Source organism: Mercenaria mercenaria, unplaced genomic scaffold, assembly GCF_021730395.1.
Source record: "Mercenaria mercenaria strain notata unplaced genomic scaffold, MADL_Memer_1 contig_2230, whole genome shotgun sequence".
Taxonomy (NCBI): domain Eukaryota; kingdom Metazoa; phylum Mollusca; class Bivalvia; order Venerida; family Veneridae; genus Mercenaria; species Mercenaria mercenaria.
In genome coordinates, this window is record NW_026460276.1 from 35704 (window position 1) to 50974 (window position 15271).

The 15271-nt window shown below is 36.9% G+C and overlaps 1 protein-coding gene and 1 long non-coding RNA gene across 2 annotated transcripts in view; both read left to right on the plus strand.

Moving 5' to 3' along the window:
* The window catches only part of LOC128552284 (uncharacterized protein C1orf112-like), a gene marked incomplete at its 5' end in the record, with an annotated part of 64599 nt that overhangs the window by 34681 nt on the left and 14647 nt on the right, over nucleotides 1-15271 (plus strand). Inside the window, 3 exons of the mRNA XM_053533314.1 lie at nucleotides 1426-1550; nucleotides 2198-2280; nucleotides 2610-2739. Coding sequence (XP_053389289.1) covers nucleotides 1426-1550; nucleotides 2198-2280; nucleotides 2610-2739 — 338 coding nt within the window. The remainder of the gene's footprint in view (nucleotides 1-1425; nucleotides 1551-2197; nucleotides 2281-2609; nucleotides 2740-15271) is intronic.
* Nucleotides 5719-12423, plus strand: LOC123526348 (uncharacterized). The gene is made up of 3 exons (XR_008369029.1): nucleotides 5719-6103; nucleotides 7794-7843; nucleotides 11078-12423. It is a non-coding gene; the product is annotated as an uncharacterized LOC123526348 (long non-coding RNA).

Below are 15271 nucleotides of genomic sequence, written 5' to 3' on the forward strand. Positions count from 1 at the left end.
AATTCCTAATTCCTATTTAAATTCACATAAAAGTAGTTTAACTGGTTGTAGTTTTGTTGATACTTTGGTAATAAGTGAGTAAAACAGACGGAAGAAAGAGAACTTTTTTCTGTTTGAATCCATGTATGTTTTCCAGTTTATCTTGCTGACCTTTACCAATACCAAGGGAGGTAATTCTTAGTAGTAACTACATTCTGTGTTGTACCACTATTCCTGTGAATATGTAAAATTTAGCTGAGTCCCTATAAAACATTGGGTAATTTCATAACTAAGATATTTAGAATTATTGCAGTGTATATTTAAGACAGTGGCTGGGTAATTTAATCAGATACATTGTATTTGGACATTTTTCCTGTCTTTTCATGTCACAAGATCTGCAATGGCCTTGACATAATTGCTATTTTTATGCCCCCGAAGGGAGGCATATAGTTTTTGAACCGTCTGTCTGTCTGTCGGTCTGTCAGTCTGTCGGTCTGTCCGCAATTTTCGTGTCCGGTCCATATCTTTGTCATTGATGGATGGATTTTCAAATAACTTGGCATGAATGTGTACCACAGTAAGACGACGTGCAGTTCGCAAGACCCAGGTCCGTAGCTCAAAGGTCATGTTCACACTTAGACGTTAAAGGATAGTGCATTGATGGGCGTATCCGGTCCATATCTTTGTCATCGATGGATGGATTTTCAAATAACTTGGCATGAATGTGTACCACAGTAAGACGACGTGCAGTGCGCAAGACCCAGGTCCGTAGCTCAAAGGTCAAGGTCACACTTAGATGTTAAAGGATAGTGCATTGATGGGCGTGTCCGGTCCATATCTTTGTCATCGATGGATGGATTTTCAAATAACTTGGCTTGAATGTGTACCACAGTAAGATGATGTGTCACACGCAAGACCCAGGTCCGTAGCTCAAAGGTCAAGGTCACACTTAGACGTTAAAGATCATTTTTCATGATAGTGCATTGATGGGCATGTCCGGTCCATATCTTTGTCATTCATGCATGGATTTTAAAATAACTATGCATGAATGTGTTACACAGTAAGACCATGTGTTGCGCGCAAGACCCAGCTCCGTAGGTCAAAGGTCCTAAACTCTAACATCGGCCATAACTATTCATTCAAAGTGCCATCGGGGGCATGTGTCATCCTACGGAGACAGCTCTTGTTTCCTTATAAGGTGTGAAATAATATCTGCTTTGAAGTTTGTCAGTTTGATTCCTGTATTTGCTTAGACTGTTGTACTCACAAGAAAAAGAAATTGAAAAAGAAAATCAAGGAGCAGATTACAAAAAGACTATTTGTAATAAAAAGATTTCAGCAAGTGGTAATATTTTATTTTTTTAAACAGTGGTCTGAAAATGTTCCAATGTTGTTCCTTTTAACTTGTAATTACGAATAAATGTTAGATTATATTTTCCTTCGCAGGTTACATTGAGATGTGCATGCTGCTGACAGTCAGAACAACAGAAGAAGTCCTCCTGTATGAGTACATCTGTACTCATGTTTGTGGTCTCGTTGGAAGTCTGCCAGCCAAATACTTTTGTGTTCTAGTAAGAAACTTGTATATTCAATACATAGCAGATAGAAAATGTAATTGTTAAAGCCATATTCTGATGGAGCATTAGATTGATCTAATTAATACCTTTTTAAAATTTTAAAAGAAATTTTCATAATTTGTTTTGACTTGTTTTAAAAAGATAATGTATTTCTTACTTGATAATAGTGTCGTTGTGTTTACTTTGTCAAGGTGTCACAGAAAAAAAAGTGATGTTTCTTGAGATTCCATCTGATGATTTTCAAATGGCAGTTTTGGGTTGAGTAATGAATCATAATTGCTGACTTCGAAACACTTGCACTTCACAGATGAGGGATTGAAACCACTAATTTGGTGTACAGTTCACTTGAGGAAGCCATCCATCTGGCTTATGGACAGTTGATGGTCCTACCTATATGCCTATACACTCCTGATACACTGCCCAGATGGTCCCCTTAGGGTTTCCACCACAATCAAAAGCTGACCTGAATTGTGTTTGTGTGACATGAAACCCAGTTAAAACAAAGCAAAAGTGAATGTTGTCGAATGTTACCCATTTATAGAAATTGGAGCTTATGTTTTGTGGGAATGGGGAAGTTGCTTTAAGTGACAAGTACATATAACATAATTAAATTAAAATAGTTGTAAATTTTTACATTGCAGGAGGAATGTTTACTCAAACATCTGTTCTCAGTGAATGTCTATGTTTCTTCTCTAGCAGAAGATGTATGGTGCTTTACGGCAAGGTATTATTACCCCTTGATTGATCTATATCTATATATATATATATATATATATATATATATATATATATATATATATATTAGTAGACTTTTCATTACTTCACTCAGTTTTATTGTTCACTTCAGTGGACTGCTTACTAGGTGTTTTCTATCGAGGATACCTCTTTGTTTTCTTATGGTAAGACATTTGCTTTCCTATCACTAACACATTTCAAAGATATCATAATATATATATTTATAAATATATATATAAACAGCAGCTTTTCCTTGAGTGCCAGTAGATGGCAAAGAGATATTTGAATGTTGTAATTCCATGATTTTCTGTTTCTTAGGTTTGGATCAGCAGAGTTGTGTTACCAGCATGCAAAGTTATTGGTGGAGGTCTGTGAAATGGCTGCCTATCCCTACAGTATTGTAAAACTTGTTAAAAGACTTATCAAGTTCTTGGCTCCAGACCATCAAGTAAGGAAAGCTGTTTTAGGTTTAAGAAAAATGAGCTAGACATTTAAGAGGGTAAATTGATCCAAATTTAATGTGACAATTACTTGATGGTAATTTGAGTAACTCAAATGTATGTTTAGGCCTACATATGTGAAAAACTTTGTGATGAATATTCTGGACAATATTTCACTCCAGTGGATATTGTGGGGTCAGTAGGTCAGTCGCCTTGACTATATGCTCTTAAATTATAAATGATCACCTCCTCTGCTGAATCACATTTTCAAATGCCTTATGGGATGTATTTTGTGTTCTGCCTGCCTGTGTCTTAGTATTTAGTTCCTGCTCAGTAGTAACTTCTAAGCGCTTTGATCTATGATCCTCAGACTTAATAGGTGCATTGTTCAAGGGTATTTGATGGCCGCTGTTGATTTTCAGGTCAGTGTGTCTAAGGCCTTCTATCAAAAGCAGCATTTCTCACATTATCTTGCACACTTGTGTTACTTAGATTATATCCCTACATTTGTAGAGAACTCACAAAAAGTATTATAATCAACGTAACCAAATAATACAACACGCTGAATTCTACATATTTAGATGCATACTTTTTAAAAATGGACACTAGAAAATCCCAAATGCTATTGCCGGGGGGTGCATATCTTTTACCGTTTGCCTGCTTACTTTAATACAATGAATTACAATTATTAAAAACTATCGTAAAACAGTTGCACCTGTCATTATTGTAAAACAGTTGCACCTGTCAGTCAAAGGAGGAGTTTACAATTAATCTGTAAGCTCTGAGCCAATCAGAGATCCACGTTTTCCAAAAGATGTATGGTCGATTAAGGTAGTATTGTGTGTTGACACGACAAACCATTTGATTATAATTATTGTTCTAATTATGTCACAGATAATTTGGTTTTTAACACAGGTGTATTTAGTAGTTTCAAATTTGTCGCTTATCGTGATATTGTATTAAATGATGATTCGGCCTAATATGAAAGATGATAGGGAGGTTGGCTATGACCAGCCAGATGTCCGTTTTGATTTTGAGGTCAGTAAGTCAAAGGTCAAGGTCACAGTGACAAGGAACTGCTTCCGGATGATTACTTGAGAATGCTTGGGATAATGGGAGTTGAAAGGGAGGTTTGATCATAACCAGCAGATGACATAACCTATTGATTTTGAGGTCAGTAGGTCAAAGGTTACATTGACCAAGAATAGTAGAACTTTGTTTTCAGTGACCAAATAATTTCTGTTCCTTGTGCAGTTAAGGGGCCTCTGTGGCCGAATGGTTAAGGTGGCTGACTTCAAATCACTTGAATTCTTCATGTGAGGAAGCCATCCAGCTGGCATACCGAAGGTCAGTGGTTCTGCCCAAGTGCCAGCTTGTGATGAAATAACGCACGGAGGGGCACCTGGGGTCTTCCTCCACCATTAAAGCTTGAAAGTGGCCATATGACCTAAAATTGTGTTTGTGCAATGTTAAACCCAACAAAATGAATAAATAAATAGTGCAATTACTGATTGCATCAAGGGGGTGGGGGGCATTTCATGTTGTACAAGCTCTTGTTATCATAAAGTCTTGGATGATTTTAAATCTGGGTCACCTGCGGTAAAAAACTAGGTCAGTAGGTCAAATCAAAGGAAAACTTGACGTATACATCCTTTAGGCCACCTTTTTTGCTCCTGTTGTCCTGAAACTTTGTCAGAATGTTTGTTTTCATGAAATGGACAAGTTCAAATCTTGGTCATATGGGGTAAAAAAATAGGTCACAAGGTCAAATAAAAAAATGCTTGTTGACACTCAAGAGGCTATGTTGTTTGGTATGCTTGGTACTCGGGGAGTTTAAAGTGTTAAAAACCATGTACATTTCAATAAAATGCAACAATTGCAAAATGTAAGTGACAGTGGAGCTGTCAAAATGACAAAAATGTTGTTTTTATGATCAATAAATATATATAAGTTAACTATTTTTCCTTTCCCCGAGTACCCAGATAAGTATGTTAGACACACAAGGAAAGCAAATTTAGAAAAGAAATATGTTTGAAAAAGAAGTTTGATATCGTCTGCCAAATAGAATGATTTCAGTCAAAGTACATGTGTTGTGAGACAAAATACATGTACATGCTGAACAAAGTGACCTTTATAGAAAGAATTTTCTACTTCTTCGAAAAAATTCCATATATGTTTGCTATGAATATACAGGTCTTGCCAGGTAAAGTTTTCAAAATGAAAATTTACACGAGGGGTGGTTCTAACTCTTTACATGATCCTTAATGAGAAGTATTTTTATCCAATTGATTCAAGGGCAGTGTGAAGAATTATGTCTCCCCCAGGAGACATATTGTTTTTGCCCTGTCCGTCCGTCCGTCCTTCCGTCCGTCCGTACGTCACACTTCATTTCCGAGCAATAACTGGAGAACCATTTGACCTAGAACCTTCAAACTTCATAGGGTTGTAGGGCTGCTGGAGTAGACGACCCCTATTGTTTTTGGGGTCACTCCATCAAAGGTCAAGGTCACAGGGGCCTGAACATTGAAAACCATTTCCGATCAATAACTAGAGAACCACTTGACCCAGAATGTTGAAACTTCATAGGATGATTGGTCATGAAGAGTAGATGACCCCTATTGATTTTGGGGTCACTCCGTCAAAGGTCAAGGTCACAGGGGCCTGAACATTGAAAACCATTTCCGATCAATAACTAGAGAACCACTTGACCCAGAATGTTGAAACTTCATAGGATGATTGGTCATGAAGAGTAGATGACCCCTATTGATTTTGGGGTCACTCCGTCAAAGGTCAAGGTCACAGGGGCCTGAACATTGAAAACCATTTCCAATCAATAACTAGAGAACCACCTGACCCAGAATGTTGAAACTTGATAGGATGATTGGTCATAAAGAGTAGATGACCCTTATTTATCCCCCCACCAAAGGTGAAGGGGATGTTAGAAATGCTCTCCGTCCGTGCGTCCGTCTGTCCGTCCGTCCGTCCGTCCGCTCTTACGAGAGCTACATTGTGGGGTGAGCGGTATAGAATAAGGTTCATTGTGGGGTGATTTTGTATTATGGGGTGCATCCCATAATGACATCATCTTAAACGGGTGCAAATGTACATTGTGGGTTGTTTCTTTAATTTTCTGAGTTGCACCCCAGAAGAAAATGGACATATCTGTCCCTCTTTGGACAGTTACGGACACAATTCGTGTTTAAGAATGATTGCAATCTATTAATAGCGGCCACCCAATGGAATGACGTCATTCGGTAGCATTCGTTATTGTTCGGCAAAAACGGAGTTAAGCGCATGCGCAGTCAAGTGACCTGGCCACGCCGTCGCCATATTGGTAGTCCTGAAGCGGATCTAGACAGCGTTTTCACAACAGTAAGTTTTGTAAAACAAATCATTCATTTGGAAATGCAGAAAGTCATATATTCGCTGAATATAATTTTTATGGGGAACGGAATTTCATGCATCAAAACAACTGCTTAATTCGAAAATGCAAGGAAAATTAGCGAGTGTTTCGTACCCAAAATGGTCGTACCATTGTCAAGTTAGAATGCAGTAAATTTAACCCAAGATAATAAAACGTAATAACTGGGTCACAATAAATAAATCTAAAAGTTAGACTTTTTTTTACGTTTTGAAAGAACTTAAGTAATATTTCTTTAAAATATTGTCCCTGCTATTCAATTGCCCATTATTTGTTTTTATATTCCATGATTTCTACAGAAAATGGCATCCTTTGGGCCTTTTTGCAAAGCTGAAAGCTTCATCTTAGAAAACATTTATTCACTCAATTTTCCCAACGTTAAAATAGTTCTTGTTGGTTTTGTACTTGAATTGGAGGCAATCTCTGACATGAAAACAGACTTTGCAGCTGTTTACCAAATTTTTATCAGAATTCAATCCTGAATTTGAACCTGTGAATACACTCACAAATTAAGTAGAATTCTTGATCAAAAGAGAAAGCTCTGTGCAAAGAAATAAGTGAACAGAGTTAAAAATGTCAAATTACTCAATCAAAATTTTGCAGGGCCAACAACAAATACAAGTAATCCTTAACTGGCAGAAGAGTTCCCATCTGCTAGTCCAAATAATATCTACATGAATATTAATGTCTAATTTATAATAGCAAGTAAGTTTGGCTAGAATATTATGACTTTTTAATTTTTTAATGTCTTCGTTTCTTAACAGTAAAATACAGATACAAGTAAGGCTTAGAGGGATGGGTGACTACTACAAAATATCAGATCATAAAATTTGACATCCAGATAAACCAAATGAGTAAGTCTAATTGTTGGCAAAAGCCACATAATGTTCAGTGACCTTAGTGTAGAATTTGTATTCATGAATAAATATTCGTATTCATCCCCTGTATTTGTGTTAGACTGGTAACATAGCCCGATCGGGCTTTCGACATAAAATTAATAATTTGTTTTGTAGCCCTCTTTTAGACCTTCTGAAAACAGTCCATGCCAATTGTTTTACGGGTTGCAGCCCGGAACACTGTCCATGAGATTTCATTTCTTAAAATTTGATACACCTCATTAGTATGTCCATGCCAATTGGTTTACGGGTTGCAGCCCGGAACACTGTCCATGAGATTTCATTTCTTTAAATTTGATACAACTCATTAGTATGTCCATGCCAATTGCTTTACGGATTGCAGCCCATTGAACTGTCCGAGACATTTCATTTCTTAAAGTTTGATGCAGCCCATTGGTACGTCCATGCCAATTGTTTTATGGGTTGCAACCCATAACACAGACATTTCATTTTGATGCAGCCTGTAAGTATGTCCATGCCAGTTACATCACTGGTTGCAGTCCATTACAATGTTGTTCGTGACATTTTTGATGCAGCCCATTAGCATGTCCATGCCGGTGTCACCAACAAGTGCTCAATAGCAAATAAAGTGAAGTTAGAATCCAGGCTGCTGAAAATTGCCAGACCGTCTGACCTGTCCAAAATTTAAACAGGCCCAGCACCTTTTGAAGTGGAATTGGTGTGAATGCCTGGCATTTATCCCGAAAAGTAACTTAAAGTTTATAACATTTTATTATATTTTCAGACTGACACCATGTCCAAAAGGCAGCCAGAAAGTAGCTCTGCATGGTAGGAGTAAGTATTCTTTACAATACACTAAAAACCTCTAAAACTAGAACCCCTCTCATCTTGAATCCCCTTCTGTTTTCAAGAAAGAGTACTGATATAGCAAAGAAATGGTAAAGCAGTGGCTCTTAAAACAGAATTACCAAGTTTAAAACAAATTAAAAAATTTCAGTTTTGGAGTGTATGTGAAATATGCCGGGCAAACTCATTAGAAAAGGTGTTTTTTTTTCAAGTTATAGTAGAGCGTTTTGAGATGAGTACATTAACTGTATTCGTCTATATCTTTTGTCTTTTTTTAACAAACTAAGTCAATATGGGAGATTTTTACAATAAATTTGTATTTATAAACCATTTTGAAATTGTAATACGTGTATATTTTATATATAAAAAGCAGCCATTGTTGGTCAAAGTACAACTGAGGTATTTATAAACTGCCAATATGCTAACACTAGGTTGTTTCAGGGCTTTTCCCAAGAGTGAATTCATTTACAAACTGATTGGTAGGGTATACTTAATATGTACAGTAAAACACCGCTCGCTCGAGGTCGCAAGGGGATGAGCAAAATGCTCGAGTTATCCATGGTTTCGAGCGACCCAAACATTGACCAACATACGAAGAAAACTAAAGTTTGTTTACGGTCATCGGGACCGTTTGCTGAGTAAACGGTGATGCGTTATAATAACATACTTGTGACATTTTCGAAAACAAACGTATTACAAACATTATCTATTGATAGACGTTTCAATATGTAATTTGTAAATAGCACATGCGAAGAAACAACTAAGATTTTTTTTTTTTTAATTTTATTCATCAACAAGTGCATATCATAATTATCGTCTCAATTTTATGAAACGGCTATATTATTTCCTTCATTTGCATGCAAACAACCGCTGATTAAATGACTAAGATCTCGATCCCGCAGGAATGATGCTTTAAGATATCAGTAATTGATCGATATTTGATCAATAAAACTTTTCTTTAAGCTTTTATCAATAATTAATCTCATCATAATATCAAATATACCGACAAACAAACATTTAAGATAGTCTGGGAATAGACTCCACAATTCTCACGGTGTGCGAAATATTTAATTAACCGATACATTCTGACCGCCGAAGGTGTGAAAAATTTTGACACCTCTGCTCGAGTTAGCCAGACACAACAAAGAGTAAATTAATACACAGGGACCAGGTGTCATGCTCGAGCGATCGAGTTATCGATGCTCGACCCAGCCTTGGTAATATCACATATAAAGTAGAAGGAAATCGGCCGGAACCACATGAATTGCTCGAGCGAGCCCGGGTGCTCGAGTCATCGATGCTCGAGCGAGCGGTGTTTCACTGTATGTACCTCTCTGTTATTCTGTTCAAACATGCTGATCAAACTCTCATACATGTAGACCTCGGACCAGTTTTGACTAACATTCTTTTAGCTAACGTCCCTAAAATTGGCTACAACTTTCCTCATTAGGCTAAAAGCTTAGCTACAAGTATTTTTTCTCCAGCACTAGCACTGTGAAAGTCAAAAATACAACCCTTTGCGATGGATATTTTGATGGTACAGTACTCATAATTCCTACAGGGCGCATTGAATTTTTGATACTGTTTAAACCACATGAATAAAGTTAGCCTGGGAAGCCGTTGATAATATTCGTGCTTTGTCTGTGTGTAGTGTCAGAAGAAATCATACCTAATATCTATGTATTAAAGATCCCACTTAATTTGCGCTTATTAATGTTAATTGGCATTCATCGAGTTTCTGATATTATCAACGCCTGGGGAAATCTGAAGGAGTTTCTATGCCACTACTGATTATCGATTTTCTATAAATAGCCTAATTAACATGTGATTATAGTTGCGCTTGTTCGAAACGAAAACTTTTGTAGATCACTAGGCTGCATTAATTGATATAACATCTTGATAGCTATGATGCACATTTAAGTTTATTCTGACATATTTAATATTTGTTACAACTTGCTGGAAAAGCTATGGGAGGTACAAAGTTATTTGTCTATGACCCGGAAATGTTCGGAAACCGTCGGAATTACAAGATTCCGATCTGTCTTTTTTGTGAGAAATTTGTTTCTATTTTTAGCCATGGATTATCGCTTTTAGAAGTTATCGTTCTTTATCAAACATCCGCATATTTCGGGTGTAATATAGGTGGCACTGCAGTCGGAAAACAGGTTTCCCCAGGCTGTAGATAGAAAAAAAGTTAGAAATTGTCAGACTGGATTCCCAGGTTAGAATAAAGTCTGTAATTTAACCACTTTTTGCTGTATCTCCAGCTAAAAATAGAAAAACTTGTAAACAACTTCTCATGAACCGCTAGATGGATCTTAACCAAACTTGCCAGGTCTGTAGCACCCTGGCAAGGTCTTCTCTCGAGTTTTTTTTTTGTCGAATTTTACGCTGGTCACCAGAGCTAAAAATATATTTTGAAAAAAAACCTAACGACTTCTTCACATGAATCGCTAATCAAGGATTGTTTTCCTTATATGTCCGGTACCAGTAAACGGACCCGTTCCCAATCGAAAATAGTGTCCATTTTTCCCAATTGCCAAACTAAAATTCCCAAGGCCATAATCAACCAATTAAGAACAAGAAATAGCCTAATTCTCATATTAAAGACATAAAATACATGGAGTATATACAGACTTATGGGTTGCAACCCATAGTTAATTGACTTGGACAAACAACAACTGGGACAAAGTTGTGGGCTGCAGCCCATAATCAACTAACACGGACAAGGAAGTACATTTTGTAACTTTATTCCCTAAATTAAGACAAAATATATTATGTACCAGCTTGTGGGCTGCAACTCTTAGTGAATTGACTTGGACAAACAACAGGTTAGACAAAGTTGTGGGCTGCAGCCCATAATCAACTGACTTGGACAAGGAAGTAACCTTATTCCCTAAATAAAGACAAAATAATATAATGTACCTACTTGTGGGCTGCAACTCGTAGTGAATTGACTTGGACAAACAACAACTGGGACAAAGTTGTGGGTTGCAGCCCATTATCAACTGACTTGGACGCGGAAGTAACCTTATTCCCGAAATAAAGACTTTATATATGATGTACTAACTAGTGGGCTGCAACTCGTTGCGAATTGACTTGGACAAACAGCAAGGGACTGAGTTATGGGCTGCGGCTGTTACACTCGGCCACCATGCAACAGTATGTCTATTGAAAACAACAAATGCCCAAACTCTATGTGCATTTATTAAATATTTTCAGGTCCATTAAAGATGTGCCTGATGAAACCATTGGAAATGTCAACAATGGTAGCATGGATGGAAGTGACAGTGATGTACCTTAAGAAAACATTTGAAGTGACAATGATTGTAAGGTGGATGAAAGTGACAATGATGTGCCTATAGAAACCACTGCAAGTGACAACAATGATAACATGGATGAAAGTGACAATGATGGGCCTGAAGAAACCATTTTAAGTGACAACGAGTGTAACATGGATGAAAGTGACAGTGACAGGCCTGAGGAAAATATTATAAGTGATAATAAGGGACAACAATAATAACATGGATGAAAGTGGCAATGATGTGCCTGAGGAAAATATTGTAAGTGATATAACAGTTGTAACGTGGATGGAAGTGATACTAATATTTCTGAAAAAAAACCCTCAGGGATTGGCTGTAATGAATGAACAGGATGATTTTTTGGGAGAAATAAATGGTGAATAAAGATATTTTGGATTTGACTTCACTTTTACTGAGAATGACAATAATTCGTTTTCAAAAACAGAAATTTGCAGCTTTTGTCTATATAGATTTTGTCATCTTTTTTGTAGACGATTGTGATTTTTTTCAATTTGGTTTGAAAATTTGATTAATAAAAATAAATGTTGTTTTTTTTTCAGATTGTTTGGTATTCATAATGTTGACAAACCCAAGTTATAGTCTCAAGCTCCATTTTAGTGATCTGCTTTGTGTCCGGCATCTGCCAACAATACCTTCTTTTAACATTTACTCCAGAACCGCTTGAACTTCATTACCGGTAGTAGTAACTAATCTGTTTTGCCCCCTTGAACAATGTTTTGCTCATGTCGGTCAGTAGGCCATTTGGTTTCCGCTCAATAACAAGAGATTACTTAGACATGCTGTGGTCAAACTTAATAGGATGACTACCTTTGGTCAGTAGGTAACCCCTTATTGTTTTGGGGGTCAGTAGGTCAAAGATCCAGGTCACAGTGACCTCAACACTGAAAACCATTCCCACTTAATTACAAGAGAACGCTTGAACCTGCAGTGGTCAACTGCCTATGGCCAGTAGATGAACCTATAGTTTTTGGGGTCAGTAGGTAAAGTGTCTAGGTCACTGAGACCGCAGCACTAAAAATGTTTGCATTTTAGTTTTATGAGCTGTATCAAACTTTAAGCAATTTATGAAATGTCTCTGTGTAATGAGAGTATAATGGGCTCAACCCGTAAAACAACTGGCATGGACATCCTCATGAGCTACATCAAACTTTATAAAATTAAATGTCATGACAATGATATGGGCTGCAACCAATAAAACAGTTGACATTGACACCCTTATGGGCTGCATCAGACTTTTAGAAATGAAATGTCTCTGAGAGTTTAATGGGCTGCAACCTGTAAATAAAATCTGGAAAGTAGATCCCTCGGAAGCACCGAGAACAAGGCAAACAGTGAAAATTGCAGACTCAGTTTGATTGAGTCTGTAAAACAACTGGCATGAAGATCCTAATGAGCTGCATCAAACTTTATGGAATGAAATGTCACTGCCAATTTTGGGTTGCAACCCACAAAAGAGTTGACATAGACATCCTAATGGGCTGCACCAAACTTTATGGAATGAAATGTCATGGACAATGTTATGGGTTGCAACCCCAAAAAGGGTTGACATGGACATCCTTGTTGGCTGCATCAGACTTCTAGAAATGAAATGTTTCTGAGAGTGTAATGGGCTGTAACCTGTAAAAAATGATTGGCATGGATTAGTCATCCACCTCTTATTGATGTGGAGAAGTTGGCAGTTACTTGCGGAGAACAGGTTTGTACTGGTACAGAATCCAGGAACACTGGTTAGGTTAACTGCCTGCCGTTACTTGACTGAAATACTGTTGAAAAACTGCGTTAAATCCAAAACAAAACAAAACATACTTGTGAGCTGTATCAAACTTTAAGAATTGAAATGTTACGGGCTGCAACCCGTAAAACAGTCTGCATTGACATACTAATGGGCTGCAACCCATAACACAGACATTTCAGTTTGATGCAACTCATTAGTGTGTTCATGCCAGTTAGTTTAAACTATTTTTATTCTGAAAAGCATGAAATATTTGCAATACAACAGTTCAGGAATCGGACAGAAAGCAGTCATAGCTTACAGCTGTCGTCCTAATGCCAGTTGTGTTATGAGTTGCAGCCCATTACACTGTCTGAGACGTTTCATTTCTTCAAGTTCGATGCAGCCGTTTAGAATGGCCTTGCCAAATGTTTTATGGGCTGTAGCCCATAACACTGTCCATGACATGTTGGTTTGATGCAGCACATTAGTATGTCCATGTCAATTGTTTTATTGTTTGCAGAATAGTAGTAAAAAGTGGTAATATTAAAAGAAAATGCTCATCACTAGTACAAGAGCAGTGTGAGTACATACTAAGCCCTTTTCAGTTTTAATACTGACATGAGAGTAGAACATTTGTTTACAGATCATGCGGTAATGAGCCTTTTTGGTGTTGTCCAAAGTCGCCATATGACCTATAATTGTGTTGGTGCAACTTTAAATACAACAAAAAATAAATAAATGTTTGATGTTGTCCAGAGTTTTTTCTGTTTTGGTTTTAAAAGTGACTACGGAATTGTAACAGTTTATTACTCGCTAATATTGCCTGCCACTTGAGAAATTTGTTTATAACAGATAGTTAAAGCAAAAAACTTTAATTAAGGTAGTTCTGCACGTTTGGATCAAACCTTTTTTACAATGTAGAATTTGATTAAACCTTAAGAATTTACCTAGAAAATGCAGGAAATAAAAAAATAGAGTCGTGTTCTTGATTTTTTGCTACACCGATTTGAAAAATGCGGACCTCGCACAATATTTTATAATGTGAGTTTATGGAAAAATCATTATTTTCGTAACATTTTCACGAATAGATATTTGTCTGTAATGTAAAATTCGATGAAACTTCTCGTAGTTGTAAATAAAGACATGACCTATAATTTGATGAAATAAAATGTATAGGTCTGTGAGCTTATTTTCAAGATATTTGACCATGATTAAATTGAACCGGACATTTCGAGATAATTTTAAGACGTTAATTTGAATTATTTTATGTGTCATACGTTTTGATTTAACTGAGACTTCAGAAATATAGCAACAGTGTCATTCTAACAAATTTACTCACAAGCTGCGATTAATTCATACAATGATTTTCATTTCTGTACGCCGAATCCAAGTTTTATTCTACATTTTCCGGATAAATTACGTTACGTCATCACTTCGGTTTATCAAACGTACAGAACTGCCTTAAAACAACTCTTTAACTGTCATAGTTTAATAATGAAATGAATTTTGCCATTTATAATAAGGTTTGCCTATTGAGTAACAATAAGCTTTCTGGAATGATTTTTTTAGATAGGCAGACTGTAGCCAATTAGTCTGCACATGAAAGTTGTAAAGGTAGCATCCGTTTATTCTGTTTCAGACTTTAGTTTTACATATAGGGTGCAACCCATAAGTTTTAGTTTGTCCAAGTTTTTGCGGGGTGAACTCTGAGGTGCTACCCGCACTTCTGTTTTGTACTGGTTTGACATTATGGGTTGAAATTTGCACCCCGTAATACTGACTGTGGGGTGCAGCCCTTATTGTAGCTCTCGTAGGTACGTCCGTCCGTCCGTGCGTCCGCAACGATCTTTGTCCGGACCATAACTCCAAAAGTACTTGAGGGATTTTCTTCAAACTTCATACACTGATAGAACACATTGGGAGGAAGTGCAGTGTGCAAGAACAATAACTCTACCTTGCCTATTTTTTGAGTTATTCCCCTTTATCTTATTTTCTTAAAAAATTTTGTCCGGAGCATAACTCCAAAAGTACTGGAGGGATTTTCTTCAAACTTCATACACTGATAGAACACATTGGGAGGAAGTGCAGTGTGCAAGAACAATAACTCTACCTTGCCTATTTTTTGAGTTATTCCCCTTTATCATATTTTCTTAAAACATTTTGTCCGGAGCATAACCCCAAAAGTACTGGAGGGATTTTCTTCAAACTTCATACACTGATAGAACACATTGGGAGGAAGTGCAGTGTGCAAGAACAATAACTCTACCTTGCCTATTTTTTGAGTTATTCCCCTTTATCATATTTTCTTAAAAAAATTTGTCCGGAGCATATCTTCTTCATGCATGGAGGGATTTTGATATGTCTTGGCACAAATGTTTA